Source organism: Alternaria infectoria (genome assembly GCF_024043175.1).
Source record: "Alternaria infectoria strain BMP 0036 chromosome Unknown scaffold_31, whole genome shotgun sequence".
Classification (NCBI taxonomy): Eukaryota; Fungi; Ascomycota; class Dothideomycetes; order Pleosporales; family Pleosporaceae; genus Alternaria; species Alternaria infectoria.
Window position 1 is genome coordinate 122,486 of NW_026250720.1, and position 18,711 is coordinate 141,196.

General features: G+C 52.4%; 6 protein-coding genes across 6 annotated transcripts; 1 reads left to right on the top strand and 5 right to left on the bottom strand.

The window, feature by feature from the left end:
* Nucleotides 1-115: 115 nt before the first annotated feature.
* J4E92_010094 (uncharacterized protein) lies at nucleotides 116-1,632 on the bottom strand (the record flags this gene model as incomplete). The annotated part of the gene is made up of 3 exons (XM_051501435.1): nucleotides 116-700; nucleotides 764-1,457; nucleotides 1,514-1,632. 3 exons carry the CDS (start codon nucleotides 1,630-1,632, stop codon nucleotides 116-118), a joined length of 1,398 nt encoding a protein of 465 aa, XP_051348364.1.
* A 1,290-nt stretch (nucleotides 1,633-2,922) lies between these two features.
* Nucleotides 2,923-3,180, top strand: J4E92_010095 (uncharacterized protein; the record flags this gene model as incomplete). The annotated part of the gene is made up of 2 exons (XM_051501436.1): nucleotides 2,923-2,930; nucleotides 2,955-3,180. 2 exons carry the CDS (start codon nucleotides 2,923-2,925, stop codon nucleotides 3,178-3,180), a joined length of 234 nt encoding a protein of 77 aa, XP_051348365.1.
* A 213-nt stretch (nucleotides 3,181-3,393) lies between these two features.
* J4E92_010096 (uncharacterized protein) lies at nucleotides 3,394-3,910 on the bottom strand (the record flags this gene model as incomplete). Its single annotated transcript, XM_051501437.1, has 2 exons — nucleotides 3,394-3,858; nucleotides 3,905-3,910. The coding sequence occupies 2 exons, from the start codon at nucleotides 3,908-3,910 to the stop codon at nucleotides 3,394-3,396; spliced, it is 471 nt and encodes a 156-aa protein (XP_051348366.1).
* A 2,050-nt stretch (nucleotides 3,911-5,960) lies between these two features.
* On the bottom strand, nucleotides 5,961-9,161 carry J4E92_010097 (uncharacterized protein; the record flags this gene model as incomplete). The annotated part of the gene is made up of 4 exons (XM_051501438.1): nucleotides 5,961-6,203; nucleotides 6,255-7,059; nucleotides 7,299-8,628; nucleotides 8,684-9,161. 4 exons carry the CDS (start codon nucleotides 9,159-9,161, stop codon nucleotides 5,961-5,963), a joined length of 2,856 nt encoding a protein of 951 aa, XP_051348367.1.
* Nucleotides 9,162-14,828: 5,667 nt separating this feature from the next.
* Nucleotides 14,829-15,580, bottom strand: J4E92_010098 (uncharacterized protein; the record flags this gene model as incomplete). Its single annotated transcript, XM_051501439.1, has 2 exons — nucleotides 14,829-15,404; nucleotides 15,458-15,580. The coding sequence occupies 2 exons, from the start codon at nucleotides 15,578-15,580 to the stop codon at nucleotides 14,829-14,831; spliced, it is 699 nt and encodes a 232-aa protein (XP_051348368.1).
* A 559-nt stretch (nucleotides 15,581-16,139) lies between these two features.
* J4E92_010099 (uncharacterized protein) lies at nucleotides 16,140-18,399 on the bottom strand (the record flags this gene model as incomplete). Its single annotated transcript, XM_051501440.1, has 2 exons — nucleotides 16,140-18,265; nucleotides 18,351-18,399. The coding sequence occupies 2 exons, from the start codon at nucleotides 18,397-18,399 to the stop codon at nucleotides 16,140-16,142; spliced, it is 2,175 nt and encodes a 724-aa protein (XP_051348369.1).
* Nucleotides 18,400-18,711: the final 312 nt, after the last annotated feature.

Sequence of the window (18,711 nt, forward strand, 5' to 3'; positions counted from 1 at the left end):
GTCGCAGAGTCCAGCACGCCCATTACCAGCTGTCAGTGTTACCCGTGTTGCCCCGCACTTACTGCTGGGCTTGTTATCGGGCTAGCGCATCGCGGAACAAGCGGGTTTAACGCGGCTACTCCCGCTTTGGCATTCTCGACAAGGCTTCGTCTACGTCACCCTGCACGTCGTGAAACCAAAGCCAATCAAACCGACCTTGCTGAAGGCGAGGCAAGATTTTGCTCATGTCGTCCCCTACTTCTTCGTGTTGGAAGAATAGCATACGGGCAACCTCAGCTGCCTGCTCCAGCTGCTTCTGGGCGCGTGGCCTTCGTACCGAGTCGTACGCGCTGAGACCAGCAACGATATTTGCGTCGCTATCTGCTTCTTGTTTCGATGATTTGACAAGCTCTGATAATATATTCGAAAGGACCAGAGCGTCCTCGACGCCTTGAGCAGCGCCCGCTGCCTGAAATGGTAGCGACGCATGTGCGCTATCACCTAGAAGAGCCACACGGCCTCTGTAATATGTCGAGGTCCTCAAGTGGTGGAAGAAGCCCCATCGGATTGGGCTTGCCTTGGCCAAAAGTTGGCGGAAGCGGTCATCGACGCCTGGGCCCTCGAAATCGGCCATCATGGCTTCATGTGAGACCTTCTCTGTAACAGCGTTGTCCAGGTCCCAGCCTTGCTCATCTGTGACACACAAAAGGTAGTTGAACTCCTGCAAGACATGGCGATGAGTACGGAGACAGTTCTTTGGTCTTGGACATGGATACTGACTTACCTTTCCCTCTGATATACGGTAAGTTACTGCGCAGCGCTTGTGGCCAAAGTAGAATTTGGCTACGTCGGTCAGATCGCCCAGAACAGCTTCGGCATCAGCCATTGGAATGACAGCACGGTAGCAATACGCATCAGCGTAGACTGGCGCTACTTGGTCCGGAAATTGCGGCTTCAGGACATGCTCGCGGACTGTGCTCTTGATGCCGTCAGCGCCAGCAAGAATGCTCGCTTCTGCGACTTCTCCATCGGCAAAGGTAAGGACAAGCTTGGATGGCAGCTGTTCAATGTTGACGAGGCGCTTGTTAAACTTGACATTTTGTCGTGGAATGAAGCTGGTCATGATGTCAAGCAGTGTCTTGCGATGCGCCTGGTGCCGATTAGCAATACTCGTGTTAATGGCGATGGGTTGTAGCACATACAGACTTGCGCTCGAAATCAGGATGGCCCCAAGCCGACTTGCCATACCACGCTTGCTCTTTGCCTGCAATAGCACGTTAGCAATGGACACATCGAGAAGTGACGTAGCACAGGAAATATCCATACCCGACCCCTCACTAAGAAGCATGCCCTCAAAAAAGATGTCTTGTTTGTCAGCACCCTTGTTCCCTACGCAAATCTTCTCATACAAGGGACGGAATCCAGGCTCAATCAGATCCATGGCTCGCATGCCATTTGGCGCAAAGCCGATACCAGCACTTTGATCAGGTAAGCAAAGGAAGCCTAGGTGGGAGGCATGGTGATAAGGACATACCCTACAGCTGAAAACTCCTTGGCGTCCTCGTAGAGGGTGAAGGGAACACATTTCTTGTGCAGCGCCATGGCCAGGGCGAGGCCACCGATGCCCGCGCCTAGGGGGACTGTTAGTGACATGGGATACAAGGTGGGTTAGTTTGCAGACATGCATACCGACAATGGCAACGTGAAAGTCGCTGTTCATGTTTCTGGCCATGGTGTACAGGATGGTGCTTGTGCTACGCCTTTAGCGCAACGATGACGCGCGATCGTGGAGAGCGATGGACAGGCGATGCAAGCATGCAGTAGGTGGGCCGCTGATTGTACCTAGGTATCGAGGAATTCATCACCTGGGCGGTGTCGTGATACGTGATAGCACCGTTGGCTCGAGGCGTGGCTGAATGCAGGTGGTGTGCCGCGTTTACCCCGGGTTACCTGGCACTAGGTAGACGCTATCACGCCCCAGACGACGGGAATAACCGGGCACGTGATATCCCGTCTGTGCATAATAAAGCGGCATGTCCAGACGCTCCCTACCATGCTGTCTCTCTCACCAGCACCATGGCCACGCCGGATTCAGAGTCAGCCGCGGACACGGCCGCATCGACCATCAACAGTCGCCGCGTTGCTCCCGCATGCAACGCATGCCGCGTGCGCAAGTCCAGGTGCGATAGACGGCGCCCCTCGTGCTTGTCTTTTTTTTCGACGACTTTGATATGGGAGGGTCTTCAGATATGGATCTCGTTGGGATCGCAAAGGTTGTGACTGGCTCATTCGCCCTATGCGTCGTAGCGGAACCAGGGTAGCGTGACGCGCTAGAATCATACCCAACCACGGAAACCTCCTACCCAGCAGATCTTCATGTACACATAGCGACCCCCATGCAATACTGAAACTTGCGGATTACAACAGCACTTCAGAACAAGTTGCCAACCAAACCCAAACATCCGCCTTTTCTTGTGTCGCTTCCACAAAGACCCACTATGTCGACTCCAACGCAGACCAGCACCGGCGCTACGCCTCCTCGACCAACACACCACATCCGAGCGGACGGTACTCGCGGGCGCCGAATTCGCGACCCACCACCACCGCGCCCGACGCCTAAATCACCATCGTACGCCCAGATCAAAGAACTCTGCGCCATCTGGAAGTTCAAAGAATGGAGGGAGCTGCCCGCCGAGCACTTCGACCGTGCCGAAACATACCTCTATGATATGGGCTGCCGACTACATGGCTGCTGCTATCTCACGATTGAACTGGAATTCGGGCCGTTGAAGAAGACATTACATCTCTGGCCCGAGGTCTCATAATCTCTCTACCACTTCGGAACGCGCGATAGCCGCAGCGACCACATACAGGACACCCATCGCAACACTTTCAACCCCAAAATGAAAGACTCGATCATCCACGCCACTGCCCCGACCGTCCATGGCGCCGTGCGAGCCACAAGTCGACTCAAGCACCGCGCCGTCCTCCAACTCGGTCACCACCAGCAAGGTCACCAAGACCCAAGATCGCAACCGCAATCGCGTCTTTGGCCTCAACAGCAAGGATGAGAAGAAGGCCGCCAAGATCAATCGAGGGCAAGGGCAAGGCGAAGGCATCCGGCCGGGACACAAGCAGCGCATCCGACCAAGCCACGAGCAGCACATCCGGCAATGGCAAGGAGCCAGAGAGGCGGTCTAAGAATGGGACCGAGGCCGTTGAGACGATAGTTCAAAAAGCACCCTGATCCAACCTTACTGAGAACACTGAGAATTCAGGAACCGATATTTCGACAAGGAACGCAATGAATCTCGGCTTGGCAACTACAAGCATCCTGATACTGTGCTAGTGTATGCAAATATCTACTTCAGAACTATACATCGTACTCGTGATGCTCTTTCTGCCCACCGCTTGTCATGTGTCGTCCTCTGACTCCTCTGACTCCTCGTCCTCCTCAGAAGCACACTCCAAGCGGAGCCCCAGCAGACGTGCCTCCAGGAAGTATGCGTCTAGACACAAGAACATACTTGTGTTTTCCAGAATGCTCTCATGCGGCGATCCAATATGTAACCCCAATGGGATCTTTACAGAATTTTCGATGGCATCTAATGCCCCCGAGTCCCCAGCGACGCCAAACGGCATGCCATCGAACCATTGGACCATGCCGACCCATCTGTGTACGTCAAGGTCGATGAGTTCCTTAAACTCAGCAAGTAGATCTTGCTCGTACTCCGTCTCGAAACCCCCTTCCGTGGTGGGTCTTTCTGGCTGTGGCTTGTGCTTATGTGATGGGAAGCGCCATCGGATTTTGTTGAAACCGCGTATTGTTGTGTCGTTGGAAAGTCCATCGACCTCGTGCAGAGAAAAGCACGAGTAGGCCTACAGCCTACATCAAGATGAAAGCATGCAAAGTAGATGACCCAACGTCCATGTAGGCTCCAAGGTGTTCAATGTTTCCTCGAATAAGGTGCGTCCTTGTGCGCGTAAAGATGGTCCATGCGCTTCATGGCTTTGTGTTGGCGCTCGGTGTCGGTGGGAGATGACATGTCTGCGTGGTGTGCGCTTGATCTTTGGAAATTGGATATTAGAATTGTTCAATAGTAGTTGAGAGTTGGGGGTTTGTATCGCGTGTTTGCGTTACTGAACAGCGGTTCCCTCACCTCTTCTGCCTTCCAGAGACCGTGATAGTACGATAGTTCCATACGTGGGGTTGCCGCGCAAAAGGTGTTTCGCGTCATTCGCGTCCAATGTTAAGATCTCTACTCCGATGGAGAAGGGCTCATGGCAACCAGGGTGTTTCAATGACACCTTTGGCGGAATCCGGCAACAACAAGCTGTGGAGAGTAGACTAGAGGTCAATGCTCCCGTCTTTCAGAATCGTTTACCGTATACGATGACGCAGCGTACCGTCCTTCCGCATCATATGGGGATGCGGAGAGGTTACAACAGCGGCACGTTGATGAATCTCGGTCTCGGTGGCGCTATTGTATTCTCCAAAGAGGTGTTTGTCGCAATGCGTATCAGCATACGTCCATGTCGTGATCTTCGATCGTACGTGTTTTTTATGTTGAGGTCGGGGACTATCCTCACGAACGGAATCTGGAGCCAATCTGGCAATTTGACTACCGTGTCTTCGGAGCTGCGGCGGCGTGGAGAACCGTTTCCCCGGCCTTTCGAGGGAGATAAGGCGTTGCTTTATGTTCTTGATATCGATGCGGACAGTAGCGGACTCCATAGTAGTAGTGAAAGGGACGATGGATAAACTTCGCGCAACTATAACAGGCAGGTTAACATTAGCATAGATAGAACGCGTTATGATTGTCATAAATACCCAAAGAAGTACAAGGTTTGCAACAGCCTGAAGAAAAGCATATGTGACAATAGGAAATTGTCACGAGTTGTTGACTCTGGACGAGGTTCACTGGTGAACATGCGTGCGTAGGCGCAAGTGACTGCTGCGTCGGTTTGGTCTCGGAATGACGCACGGAAATCCCATTCCGCTATCGCGGCTTTGAAGTCCGCGAGAGTTGCCTCGCTCCGTATCACGGGAGCATCGTATTTGTTTTCCCATGGCCTATTGTTTGGGTTGTTCTCGACCGGGGAAATGTCCGGGGACGGATAGTCTTCGTCTTTGGACCTTTTCCCGGAGCCTCCTGGCTGCTTCTCCGATGACGCGACGCGCTTGCTTGGAGATGATGTGGACATATTGGTAGTATTGTATCGAATTTCGGTACGAAGAGTTCTGCAATGGGAAAAGGTGTGCTGTGTTGGGAAATGACGGGGCGTGGTCAATCTGGTGCTATGTCAGAGGCAAGCACTTCCGAAGGTCGCTACCGTACCTTGCATGCGAACTCCGGTCATACGGTGGGAGATCCAGATCTTGTCCCCGCCTGAAAGAACATGTCGAACCTTTGGTGAAGATCAATTTGGCAGCGATGGCGACGACGTTGGCCTCTTGGTCTTCCTATGACTTCGAGAAATTCCGTTGCGCTATCGCAAGCTTGAAGTCCCCGATGCTCATGTCATGGCGCAACCGAACCTTGCGGAGGGGGTCGTCGTGGTGTTTCTAGACCAGAAATGTTAGCAAGGAGGGACACTGAGACACGTACCCTCGATGGTGCGTACCCGAAGTAAGACACCTGAGTGATGTGGGACGGAGGCGGTAAAATAATACGTGTGTGGTGAGGTAACGATGGGCTGCGATATCCACGTCGTCTCTGGGTACGATGTATGTTGGTTGACATCAGCCAGAACGTGTCGATGGTGCGATGTAGAAGGTGTCGTGAGGCAAGAAGGGTACAATCAAAATCAACATGGCAAGAACACGGTCATTAGCTAGGGGGGAAGTACATTCGGCAGCGGGGGCAAGTGCACCCTCAATCCCTTCGTATTTGCCAGAACTAGGCAACGGCTATCTAGTTGTTCTCCATAGCACTGTCGTAGTCCCCAAACACAGTTGTGACATCGCGCCAAGGGTATATTCAATCGGCAAAAATGTCAACTTCCTCGTCGGCCTCCTCGCCTTCTCCTTCCCAATCGCTGTTCAAGAGTGCGGCCATGAACGCCGCATCGTGCTCACTCAACTTCGGGACTGCAATAGCACTTGACTGCTTCCTCCGATCATTCGGAGGTCCACCGTGTACCGGAAGGCTCGCATAGCCCACGATAGTATCGGTGAAGCGCTCTTCGTGGCGGAAGCCGCGCCATTTGGCATAGCAACGTTGCTATTGCTGTCAGCATACCGAAGTCATAACAATGATGTGCTTGGAACTTACAGCCGGAGTCATCCAGGAAAGCGCATCGTCGTCGTCTTCAAGCGTAGCAGGGTCGGAGTAACGCATCCTGAGCGTCTGCTCGCAAGCGAAGACATACTTGGCGCGGAACATGTCCCTGACAGCTTGCAACTTGGTCTTGACTTCTGCGGTACCGAACCCGAGGTTGTAGATCTTATCCCAAGGGATACTCTTGCCGACGTCTCCCCACATCGCGGCCGCCATACGTTCCGGGTCCTTGTCGAAGTCGCCCTGCCAAAGAGCTTCGAGCTCAACCGGGGTGAGGTCTTCGACGGCCTTATCAGCATTTGCAGCCTGCTCCTTCCACTCGCATATGACGATGGCTACCCTGGGATAGATGAAGTCGCTCATGACCTCGGCCTGGAACTCCGACTGATAGTCCCTCGTCCGCTTTCTGGCGCGAGCGAACTCATCGGATGACTTATCGCTGATACCGCAACCAGCGAGCAGAGCGATGGCGTCATCATCTGCGAGCTCATGCTTCAAGATATAGACGATCTTGGCGGCAGGCTTCAAGGTCGAGCTCAGCATCATGATGTCCTTGCGCGGCGGCGAGGTACCAAGGAATGGCTTCAGCCAATCGGCTTCGCTTGCCCAGTCGATGCTGTTCGGCTGGAAGCTGCCGTAGCTGCTTCGTGTCTTCGCGTAGTTGCCGGCGACACGGCTGCGGTTTCGAACGATGGTCTTCGTGACTCTTCCGGTGTCGATGTGACCGGAAGCCTCACCTTGCGAGGCGGCGGTGGCGGGCGCGTAGCGGGCTCGGACGAGCTTTGCTGCTTCGAAGATACTGTGTGCGACCATGTTGATGCGACGGGCGGAGTGGTGACAATAATATCAAGCGATGTGTGAGAACGAAGAGGAAAGACAGTTGCAAGTCGGAGTCGATACTTTATACTACCCTAGCGCAGTGGGGGTTTCGAGGCTGTGTTCAAGGTGAGAGCGAACTCGCGGTGACGCTTTTTCCCCTGCCTTCACCTCGCCCTACAGCGACTAGTCGCCGCCACGTTGACCACAATTTGCTCTTACATTGTTCGCCGAGGGCTCTTCCTCTTCTGCGAGCCGCATTGCATGCCTGCACTCTTCCTCCTCGGCGTGTGGGTAGCCGCATCCTGGGGTAGAGGCTCACACATCTGCTCGAGAGAAGCAAACATCTCAGGCTTGAGGACCCACTCCCCCGACTCTTCGTCCCGCACATAAGGCTCTTGCAGAATCCACTCCCGCCACTTCTTCATAACCTTGACTACATGCGCTTGACTGGCTTCAAACCATTCTTCATGCAGCCTACCGCAGCCTTCACATTGTCTTCGCAGTCTACACTCCTTCAGCTCAGTGTGTATAAGCTGCTCGACGCGATGAACATGTGGCATCACCACCTGACTCTCCATACGGGAGTGATAGTCGTGCTTGCGCTTGCACTTTGTGTTCCAGCCTTTGAGCCGCGTAGCCAGATCGTTGGTGTACCCGATCTTGACGATGCCGAAATACGCCTTGTCCCAGAAGAGGTAAACATGACCCGGAGTCAGGTCTTTGGCACCCAATGGAGAAGCGGCTCTTTCGTAAAGTGCAGAGAACACGGAGAGCTCCCGGACTTTCTTTGGTTGATAAGGTGTGAAGCCCGATGAGCATGAGAAAGAGAAGTGGACAGTTGCCTCAGTGGTTGACACTCTGAACTTGGGCTTTGTTGCCCGCTTGACTTGTGTAGCTGGCTTAAATGTTATGACAGTGGTCGTGGGTCGCGCAGCGTGATTCGTAGATGCTTCAAGGTGACTGATCGTGTTGACCCATCGCGTAAAAGTCGATTGATCTTGTTTCGTCATGTGTACCCTGCCTTCAAGCTTGTTGCGCAGTTGCGATATCCTGGATCCACCCTCAATCTCGTTCAACGCCGTGCCCTGATGCGTCTTGCACATGACTGACTGCACGATCGTCTTGACACGGCGTAGCATACGGCGGTAGTCTTCTTGTCTCTTGAACTTCGCTATATCCTTCACAGCGCTAACAACATCACGACGCGATTCCTGAGGCTTTGCCATGTGACTGCATCGTTGAGAGGGGCTCTTTACGAGGGACGCGGGGCAGTAGCCCGGAGCGCTGGCCAGCCTTGCATGAAGATCGTGTGGGACGAGTTGTTCTAGTAGCTTCGAGAACTTGCTGTCCAAAGGCGGATGGATGCGATCTTGGGGAGATGTAACGATGGTTGTCTCTTCACGAATAGCGGTATGTATAGCTGGAGCGATTGGTGTGGTGGGGGCTGTCTTGGAACGTGTTCGTGTACTGATACTGGTATTCTGCGTGAACACGAACGTGGGGTTGCTGTTATATTTGACGGTAGCAGCTGCGACGCTTGCCTTGGAGACTATGACGTGTTAGTCAGATGTGATCGCTATCAGCTTCAAGATGTCTCGACGTACTCTCTTCAAGCACCAAGGTGACGCCTCGGAACAACTTCGGTTGGAAAGGGTCATCCTGTGCCGCTGTCACCTTTTCCTGGAAAAAGGGCTGCGGAATCGCCGGAGTTACTCCAACGCCGAAGATAGGCTTGGAGATGGGGGTGAAAAGCAGCTTCTTAGAAGAATCAGGGGGTGTTGGAGGTGTGAAAGGCGTCAGGATACTTCGTGGAGAAGCGCTGGTCGTCCGCTTAGTGGGCGTCTCGGGTAAATCCCACATGTCGTTGAACCCTGCCGGAGACGACGTAGTCGATACTGTCGATGCTGGTGACACCCAGGAGATCTTGTTAGGGTCTAGTACGGATAGCACACCGCGGCTACTCTTCTCTGAGACCGGTGTGGGTAGGAACGTAGCGCAGGGCTTCTGAGCTGTATCATACCCACACTTGGGTGTCGGCAGACCGCCTGGTTGGATGCTAAGATCTTCAGTAGCGAATGTCATGATGATAGCTCTGAGAAGACACTGGGTGGCGTGATCGATGGGAAAATGCAAGAATGTATAGATGAAGTGGATGAGATGGATGAGATGAATGGGTCGTTTGATGCCAGCAGAAGCTGAGTCCATGCTAGTTATACCCTCAGCCTCGTGGAGTCAAGTGCATTGCCTGCGACCACCACACTTACCCATCTCGCTGAAACCTTTGGGGTACTGTGAAGTCAGTCTCAGTCGCTGCAGTGGTATGATACCAGAAGCGCATGGGCTGCGGCAACGTCCATCCGCGTAGACGTATTACCATGATGGGCAGGTGTAATCGCCTCCCAAACATCCACGAATGACTCGAGGACAAGATGGATTCGCAACCATGAGGCTTGTGAGTTTTGGATCTTTGGTGGCTGCATGCCCCGTGCCGCAGAGCCGCAGGTGGTTGCCTTGCTCATCCTACCACAACCACAGGGTATGAGAGCTCATCGTTAACGACCCTCCGATGAGACTGTATCTAGAAGTCAGTCTCTTCGGCCATGAAATCAGCTGCTGAAAGCAGATTTGGCGCCGGTGATCGAAAGACCGGGAAACGGATCAAGGACCTCGAACTGCATCCTCTCGCAATAATCTGGGTAGCATTTTGGCCCCAATCAGGAACAAAGCTTCGAAACCTCTCGCGTAGTATGTCGATGGGTGGACTGTAATTCTACCAGGCTGCACGCGCCATTCCAGGCTCGTATCGTGTTGAACGCATTCTTACCATTTGCCGTCTTTCGACCAGGACGTGGGGTTTGAAACAAACGTCGTGATCTTGCCGTGGACCGTGCTGAACAGCGCGCCGTCGGCGAGACTCACACAGGCGATACACATCGAGATAATGCAGATTGAGCGGCATATGAAGCATCGGTAGGCATGCTGACAGATTTTCTGAAACAAAGATAGATGCAGTAAAGTCCGTGAGTACGTCGCGTTGAGTGAAAGCGAAAGCGAAGGGTGGGGAGGTTTGTTATTTTCGGGGACGCGTCGTTGGCGCGTGCGGGACCGCCACGTGGGACGGCAACCGCCGCCCGTAGGCGAACCGGCTGATACCTCAGCTCCTGTGCAATCTCGAGCGACAGCTGATAGTCCCAGAACAGTACATATCTGCTGAAAAAAGGAGCTGGAGCGGACGGCATGAGCGCACAAACTCAGAACGATACTACAAGCAGGAGCGTAGCGTTCCCGCTCGGCGTGTTTGGTGTAGACCAATGGTATGCGCGTCACTCAATTCTGGCTGTGGTCAAGATGGCTGCTCTAGATAATTTGGGTGTTTGGGCCTTGTCGATATCAACTTGTGAATTGCTAGTGGGTACTATGGTACCCCACAGTGTCCAGGTGCTAGCAAGAAAGAATGGCTATACTGAGAGAGGGCGTACACCATGTATCGTAGTACTTCGCTGCGGGAAATTGGGGTTTACTTCATTGGGTACCTGGTTAGGTAGGTAGTCATCGAAAATTCTGGTGTGCCCACTTCCTAGCTCTCCAGGGCTGTTGACGTTCACTCTTTGGTTGCGCGATGCTTTTCAATATTACGCTGTTCGTGTCGACTGGACGCGAGGACGTGGTCAAGGGTGAGGTTGATGGGTCCCGAGGTCTCAGCACATGCGCGGGGCGGGGCCGCGGGTGAGCTAGGCGGGTATGACGCCTAGATACCCCCAGATTGCGACGGTGTGCCTCCTGAAGCCGTTTTGCTTTCTGCAAACACAAACACATTACAGACTTTGTGGTCGCATTTCGAAGGCGCATTTTGATACGTATTGCTCTCAAAATCCGTCCGGGCAGCCTTGCAAGGTCAAGAATCAAGCAGCACTTGATCCAAGAAGTCGCCACATGCCCTGAGTTATCATTACTTCCTGGATCGTATCCGACCCCATTCAAAGGCCTATGAATATCGAATATGGAACTGTGTAGCGTCTGCTCGCGACTTGAGCTATGGCACTGGGCTTGCGAAACCCAGACCCTTGGTTCCTACGACGAGCTGCTTCTTAAGTCTCACAGTCTTGGTGCCGGCCGAGGTGGTTGCGGTGGCTGCGCATTCTTTGCTGAGGTACTCCAAACCTCGGATCGTTGGCGCGAGCGGGTATCCGAATTATCAGGTCTTTCGATCATGTTTGACAAGTCGATAGGCCTGGGTACAAGAGCGCCAGCTAGCCGAACGCTGTATGCATTGGGTGATTTAAATCTCGAGATCTGTAGCGAAGAATCTGAGACAAGTGTGCCACAAGGCGGTTGGAGACTATCAGTGCATAGATCTAACAACAACTAGGCCGCAACCCGTACGGACTTCATCCTCGACCGGTGCCTCGAGACCCTCGTGACAGTGTCTGCTTCGATACGATTGCACTATGGATACACGATTGTAGAAAGCACCGTGGCTGCTCCATTCAGACAAAAGTTGCACTTCCCAAGCGAGTGATCGAGATACCTATCAATGCTTCCATATCACCAAGACTGCGCATTACCAACGGCGAATTGGGCCAATACGTCATACTCTCCCACTGTTGGGGTACTAAAGGGCTTAAAAAACTCACAAACTCGCTGCTCACGCGATATCAGGATGCCATCGAACTCGAGCCGCTCCCAAGAAACTTCAGAGACGCGATTGAGATCACGTGGCGATTAGGCTTTCGGTATCTCTGGATTGACGCGTTATGTATCATACAAGACAACGCTGAAGACTGGGCACAAGAGGCAGGAATGATGGCTTCTTATTATGGGTTATCAGCTCTCATGATCTCCGCGACTGAGGCTGAGGATAGCAGTCAAGGCATTCTAACGATTCGCAATGCACCTTACTCACCCGTGTTGGGTAAAGATAAGAGGTATTACCTACGACAACAAGTTCTCTCTGAGGAGTCAGATATCGCAAGCTCCGTCTTAGCTACACGTGGCTGGACAGCGCAAGAACGAATGTTGGCACCCCGTATCTTACACTACACGAAACGGCAAATAATATGGGAATGTGCCGAAGGGCTTTCGTTTGAATCAACAGAGCGCGACCCCAAATGGAAGTCTAACACTCCTGAAATCGCGTACAAGAAGTCAAACCTACAACCGTTCGTCACTAAGGCTTTGAGCCAGAGAAAGACCGCGCCTCGCAACTATCCCAAACATTTCGGACTCACAGAGACTTCTCTACTTCGACTTCGTGTCTGGAATCAATGCATCGGCGAATACTCACGCCGTTCTCTAACCGTGCCAACGGATAAACTGCACGCCATCGCTGGTGTCGCAAGAATGCTGAACGATAGCGGCGAACTTGGAACGTACCTGGCCGGACTTTGGAGCGCGCCCCTATCAGCTACGCTCAACTGGATTCGAGCGACAGATTTCCTCTCTTCGCCTCCTGTATACACAGCACCTAGCTGGAGTTGGGCCAGTATGAAAGGCGGGGTGTCTCATCACTTCCGAGAAGCTAATCCGAATGCTCCACGCCTGCCCGTCTATCTCGACAACTTTAAGAACTGGGCCACGAAGTTCCATCTGAAGTTGGTTGAGCAGCTGATGTTGTTGCAAGATCAACGCAACATCTACGGTGCTGTCTTGGAAGGATCTTACATTGTCGTGGAAGGCGCTTGTATCACCCACGCGCAGTTTAGACGTCTCTTGTGGGAGGCGTTTCGGAGTAATCTCAATGACCCAGCAATCTTTCTTGACAAGAATGTCGATTGTGGCAGTCGTCCTGGCCAGATAAGTGATCGAGAAGAGAAGTCTCCTGATCGAGACTGTGGCAACAAGAATGAGGTGATACGAATGCAGCACTCTTCGATCGAGTCGACGCCTTATGACTTCTGTATGTTCTTGAAAGGAGATTCGTGGATGGACTGTTCGAGGTATATAAATTTACTAATGCTCAGGTGGGTTGACAGAGAAGCGCAGGTTGCGCAGCGGGTCGGGATAGCGAGGCTACCTGTTTGGCGGCAGGAGGATTTGGCACAATTTTATTACAGGTTTGAGGCTGCTAATTGGCAAAGATGGACGGTGAAGTTAGTGTAGGCTGGAGACGGTGGGTTATCAAGGTGGCAGGAGTGCTCTGTACAAGGACATGAGGGAACGTTTCTCTTACTTGGAGAACACACGACATTAACAGTGAGTTCTACTGGATTTCATTGACGACCAAAAGCCGTGACTAAAGCTTCCTTATTCTATTGAAAACACTTTTATGGACTACAAGTAATAATCATGTACGGAATGTTGTGAGACATTACTGACTTCGTACATCAATCTTTAGATATGTCTCTGACAATAAGATATTGTAGGCTGTGGCTCCCACGGGGTTGTAAAGCAATAAGGAACCGCAAATATTGGTGGCAGGTCGTGAGGACAAGATGACCTCGGGAGGCTGTGCTCACTTTGCCGTACATAAATGCGCTCATTTATTACCTCTGATTCTAGTCTTTTGCAAACACACGCGACATTGCCCTCATAAGCGGCTTTACCACACCAAGCAGTCTCTGTGTCTGATAGACAGATCGGCACTATAGTAAAGGTAAGATTAAAGAGTGCTCCCTATCTTCACAAACTATGAATTCCAATCCAAACTAACTTTACAGGACATTTCACCGAGGGCGAAAAAGTAAAGCTAAAAAGATTTGGGAAAGCAGTCTTCGTTGTATTGCAAGTAATCGTCGTTATTAGAGGACTTCTGAAGTTTCTCATTCGGGCGGTTGGTTCAGAGGATGCCCAGCTACAAGAAGTGCACGCAGTGGATATATGAGCAGCCTGACGTGGTAACATATTTGTATTGATGGCGACTACTAGATCCCCAGCGTTAATCAAGATCGTGGTGAATATAGTTGAGAAATACAATAGATACGATGAGTACCATGACTTCAGCTGGAATAGAATGTCTCCGCCTTGTTTCTTTGTAGCTTTTCTTTCTAGAGATCCTGTTAAAGTTGTATTCGGCTAATTACCACGAAACTTCGGTCTTTCTATACTTACGGACAATTGTCTACTCCTACCTCTCACTCCACAGAGCGCATAATGCCCGTCGCAGCAAACATCGTCCAAATACCCGATTGGCAATGCGCAAGCTACGCAGTGTCATCTCAACAAGACCAACAGCTTCGTTCCTTAAAGCAATTATACGCAGCTATTCTCTCGCTCCCGGAGGACATGGAGGCACTGAAAGAAGTGCGTGCGATGTTCCTGGCCAAGTGACTGCATGCGTGCGAGACCACTCTGAAGTACCGCTACGCCACCCCCGATACCAACTTCGCCGACAACTTCAATTACACATCCCAGCTATACCAGTGCTACACCGACTAGAAAGACATCAATAACACCCCGCAGTACCTCAAGGTCACGGTCCCCTTCAACTAGCTCCCCGTTGTGCCTACCGCGGGCACGGATAGGAAGAACAAGTCAAGCAGCATTGCGATTCTCAAGGGCAATAACTACGATGCAACCATCATGCTCCTCAATAAGGACATGGTGTACGTAGTTAAGAGTGAAGACGATAAGGTTAATCTGTTCGCCTGAGGGTCGGAGTAAGAGTGAGACGGAGTCGCGGATGAAACTGCAGCTATACTACATAATCTGCTGGGAGAAAGACGGTCCTCAACTTTGGAATCAAGTTTTTTAACGAGTCTATATTTGTTGTGGCTGCGATGTAACTATATCCTCTTCTACGCACTCTACGGTCTAGCACTTAAACACCGCCGGCCCCGGACTACTATAAGTCTTACTCCCCGTATACAAATTAAACAGAATCCCCGCATCATTCTGCTTATACGCCCCCGGAAAGCTCACCGTACTCGGCGTCCTACTCGCCTCACCCCCCGTAACATTAATCTGCGCACACTCCATATAAAACTGCGCACCCATACTACTACTCGCGCTATGCAGCGCAATCAGCTCTCCTCTCAAAAGATACTGCCCAGGCGCAATGCACTTTGGAATAGTAATCGTCTGAACACCTTTATTGGCGATCAAGCGATCAACACCCCATTTGGAACCATCAAACGCGTCTTCAGCGATCTTGAACCAGCCGCCGCCGACGCCGGAGTCGGTTTTGGCGTCGCTGACTTTCTTCATGTAGGCCATTACGGGGCCTTTGTGCGAGGAGTCGATTACGTCAGAGGGACCGGAGGTGAGGGTGTGGCGCCAGGTTAGGGTGGCGGTGGAGCCGGCTTGGAGGGTTATGACGGTGGAGGTTTTGGCGGTGGGGTTGGGGCCGCCGTTGCAGACTATGTCGTTTGTGGAGACGTCGTTGATGGGCTGGGTGGAAGTTAGATGGGGGAAGGGATGGATTGGGGGTTTGGGGTGCGTACGCCGTCGTAAGAGGGGACGCGGACACCATCTCCTACTGCGCCGCCGTTGACGCTGACGAAGATTGTGTGGGCGGATGCCGAGCTGGCTGCAGCAGCGAGAACGAGTGGGGTGGAGAGCTTCATTGTGATGGTTGATGTTGGTTCGAGTGGAGGTGGTTGATGATTTAACGTTGCTGAAGCCGGGGTACTTATAAACAATGTCTTCGCCCTGACGTTCAAGATCTGAACCCAGACCCAAGGTTTACTTATATTGCATGCTTGGTGATATCGCATACACATTTCCAGATGCGAACAAGCCTACATTCTGCACCCCAGATGAGCGGAGCATTTCCTTCGCGTCCACCAACCGCATCGCGAGCCGCCGCGGCAAAGGCCTGAAACCGCAACGCTATACCAGCCAAAACCCGGATGAGAAAGGCCGTGTCGCTGGAGTTGTCACGCGATTATATTAAGCAATGTAGAGCGTGTGTCGAATGTTCTTAGAAGTCCTAAGCGAGGTTGTCCTTAGCCAATGGCTTAGCCGTGCGTAAATTGAAGGCGCCAAGCCCCCCGAGGATAGAGTGCCGCCCCATATAAAGAGGCTTGCTTGTGACCTGGTTGACTTGTCGGCGCTAGTGGGAAAGTGCCGACCGGATCGCGATGTATGGGTGATTATCGGGAAGATGGACCGCCTAGGATGCGCTCAAGCAAGCGTGATGTCTTGAAGCTCAATGTCTTCCTTGGCCATCGCTTCGCCTTTCATTATGCCATGGACGTAAGCTTCACCAAGCAACTCAAACTTCTCAACAACTCCTTCGACTTGCTGCTTCCTGATGACGAAAGGTATACATGCCCTATCGAAGACAGCGAGCCCATCACCGACTTGCGCACCCCTCGGCACCAATGCAAAGTAGCCCTTCTCGGTTACAGCAAAGCGGCGCATCTTCAACGCGGCCCGGTACGCCGTTTGCAAGTCTTCCAGGGTCTTTGCCGGCTTCCTGGTCTTGAGACTGGCCAGGTTGAAGTGACCCTTCTGCCGCCGCTGGCTCATAGTCTGACCAGGTAAGCAAAGGTTCTTGCCTGTCGTGGCATCTAAGATGAGTCCGAATACCTCGCTGTGATCCGCATCAGGTGGTGCCACGCCAGAGCCATCGCGTCCTGCCAGTAGTGTGTGTAGAAAGGCGTCGTATGTTGAACTACCTTGTAAAAGGTATGTGTGTGTTCGACCAGCGCCCATGATAAGCTCAGCGTAGGATGCTAGATCACGATTGACCCGTTGCGGATCATCGATGTCCAGGACTGGGTCTTCGCTAACACTGCCTAGGATAGTGATGGTGTCGAATGCTTTACCGTTGAGAGTGATCTCTTGCTTATCCTCGCTCACGATAGCCTTGGGTGGCTGCGCGCCTGTGACGGGCCTACCACCCGCGCAGTATACAGCCCAAGATCTCGTCGAATAGCCAAGCACGTCCGTTACGCGTGGGGTGCTCCAGTCCGGGACCCAAGACGGCTGAAGCGGGTGTTCGTGATCGACACAGCTTAGCAGTTCGTAAATGCGATCGGGTACTTCTGTCAGACAGGCCTCGTGATAGACCGCTCTCGCAGAAACATCGGGATTGTAGTCGGGTACGATGTTGGCATCTACTATACCCAGCACACCGTAGATCTTGTCTTTGGGGTTTGTCGCTTGCGCATAACGTGTAGAAACCAGAATGGTCAGTAATGCTTCTTTCGTAACGATTGTCAGGCCATGTACGCGCTCTGCCTGAACCGAGTTTACAACGCCAGCACCGTGTGGCGGTAATTTCTTGACATCTGCTTTCGTGTTGTACTTCTCATCCAGCTCAGCGTTACTAGTCAGCCAGCTGAGCACATGCGTTTCTGCCAGATCATGACACCACGCAGCAAAGTCGTCCCAGCACACCTCAACCTTGCCGCATTTGACGAATAGCTGTCTCGAAAGCACGGCTTCCTGGATAGTCCACAGTCTGCCGAACCAGGGGCGGCGCAAGACTTGACGAACAGCCCACCATGCTCGATCGAGGCCAGATGGAAAGTCCAATCTCTCAAAATCCGCTGGCGTCACTTGCGCATCGGTCCCTTGCAGCCGCACGAACACAGTCTCCATCAAATCGAACGCAAGAGCCGAGTCCTCTTCACCATCATCACCGAGCCATATGAGCGTGTTTGTAGCATGTGTGTAGACCAAGCCCATCAACGGGATCTGCTGCACCTTCTCCGCAATGTCGGGCTGATTGATGCATATTTGATCCGTCCACAAGACAACGCTATGCTCAGTCGATCTCAAGTGGTTCAAAGCTCCCGCCAGGCTTGCGGAGATGTTCAACTGGCCATGTTCGAAAGAAATGGTATCTTCGAAGATGGGTGTACCCCAAACGTAGCTGAGGGCAGTGTACCAGACCGGCTTGCCTGTAGTGAGTGAAACAGCATGATTGGTATGTCTGGTGTACGTCAAGGTTCTCCTGCTTGTGTTTGCTGGATTGTCAAATGGCTGGGTGTATTGCTCCTCTCTTGCAGGGTGCGAAAAGTCGATGCTGACGATATGTAGAGTGCCTCGCAGCGGACCTCCGGGCTCTCCAGGATGCAGCTCCAAGACGCGAATTTCGCCATCTCCAAGAGACTGGTAGAGCTGTGATGGTGGTTCATGCGGTGGATCGCCACGCTGGCTCCACTTCTGCACCACGAAATCGTGGATGTGAGTTTGAGCGATCTCATCGAGCTGACCGTCTACGCCGCCGGGTCCTTCAAAACTAGCAGCCTGGAAGATGGATGTTTTGGAAAGCGCAGAGAAGAAACAGTTGCAGTCATCTGATGCATGACAAGTCAGTAAGCGATATCGGCGGTATGAGTTGGGGTGGAAGCACTGCACCTAGCGCGTTCGTCGCGCATGGACACGTCGAGGCATGCTCGATATGCTGGTACGATTTCTGAGGATTAGCCATGGTGTTGTGGTGTTGCTGGCGTGAGAAAGGAAGTGAGGTGGCAATTTCAGCAGGTACGACATTTGGGACTAGGCCCGACTGGGAGTGGGGGCAATTGCGACAGAGGCAGGAGGTGGTAACAACAAGTGTATGAGAATTAGTAATTCCTCTATATTACTGTGTTGGCGTTAATGAAGTGCTATGAAGACATGTATTGGCTGCTTCGCGTACCTTTGTAGCGCTACCAATGAAGTCGAAGTTCTACCTTGCTTCAACCATACGTTCGCTGCATGCTCACGATGAGCAGCTCTCCAGGATTAGCACAGTCAGCGT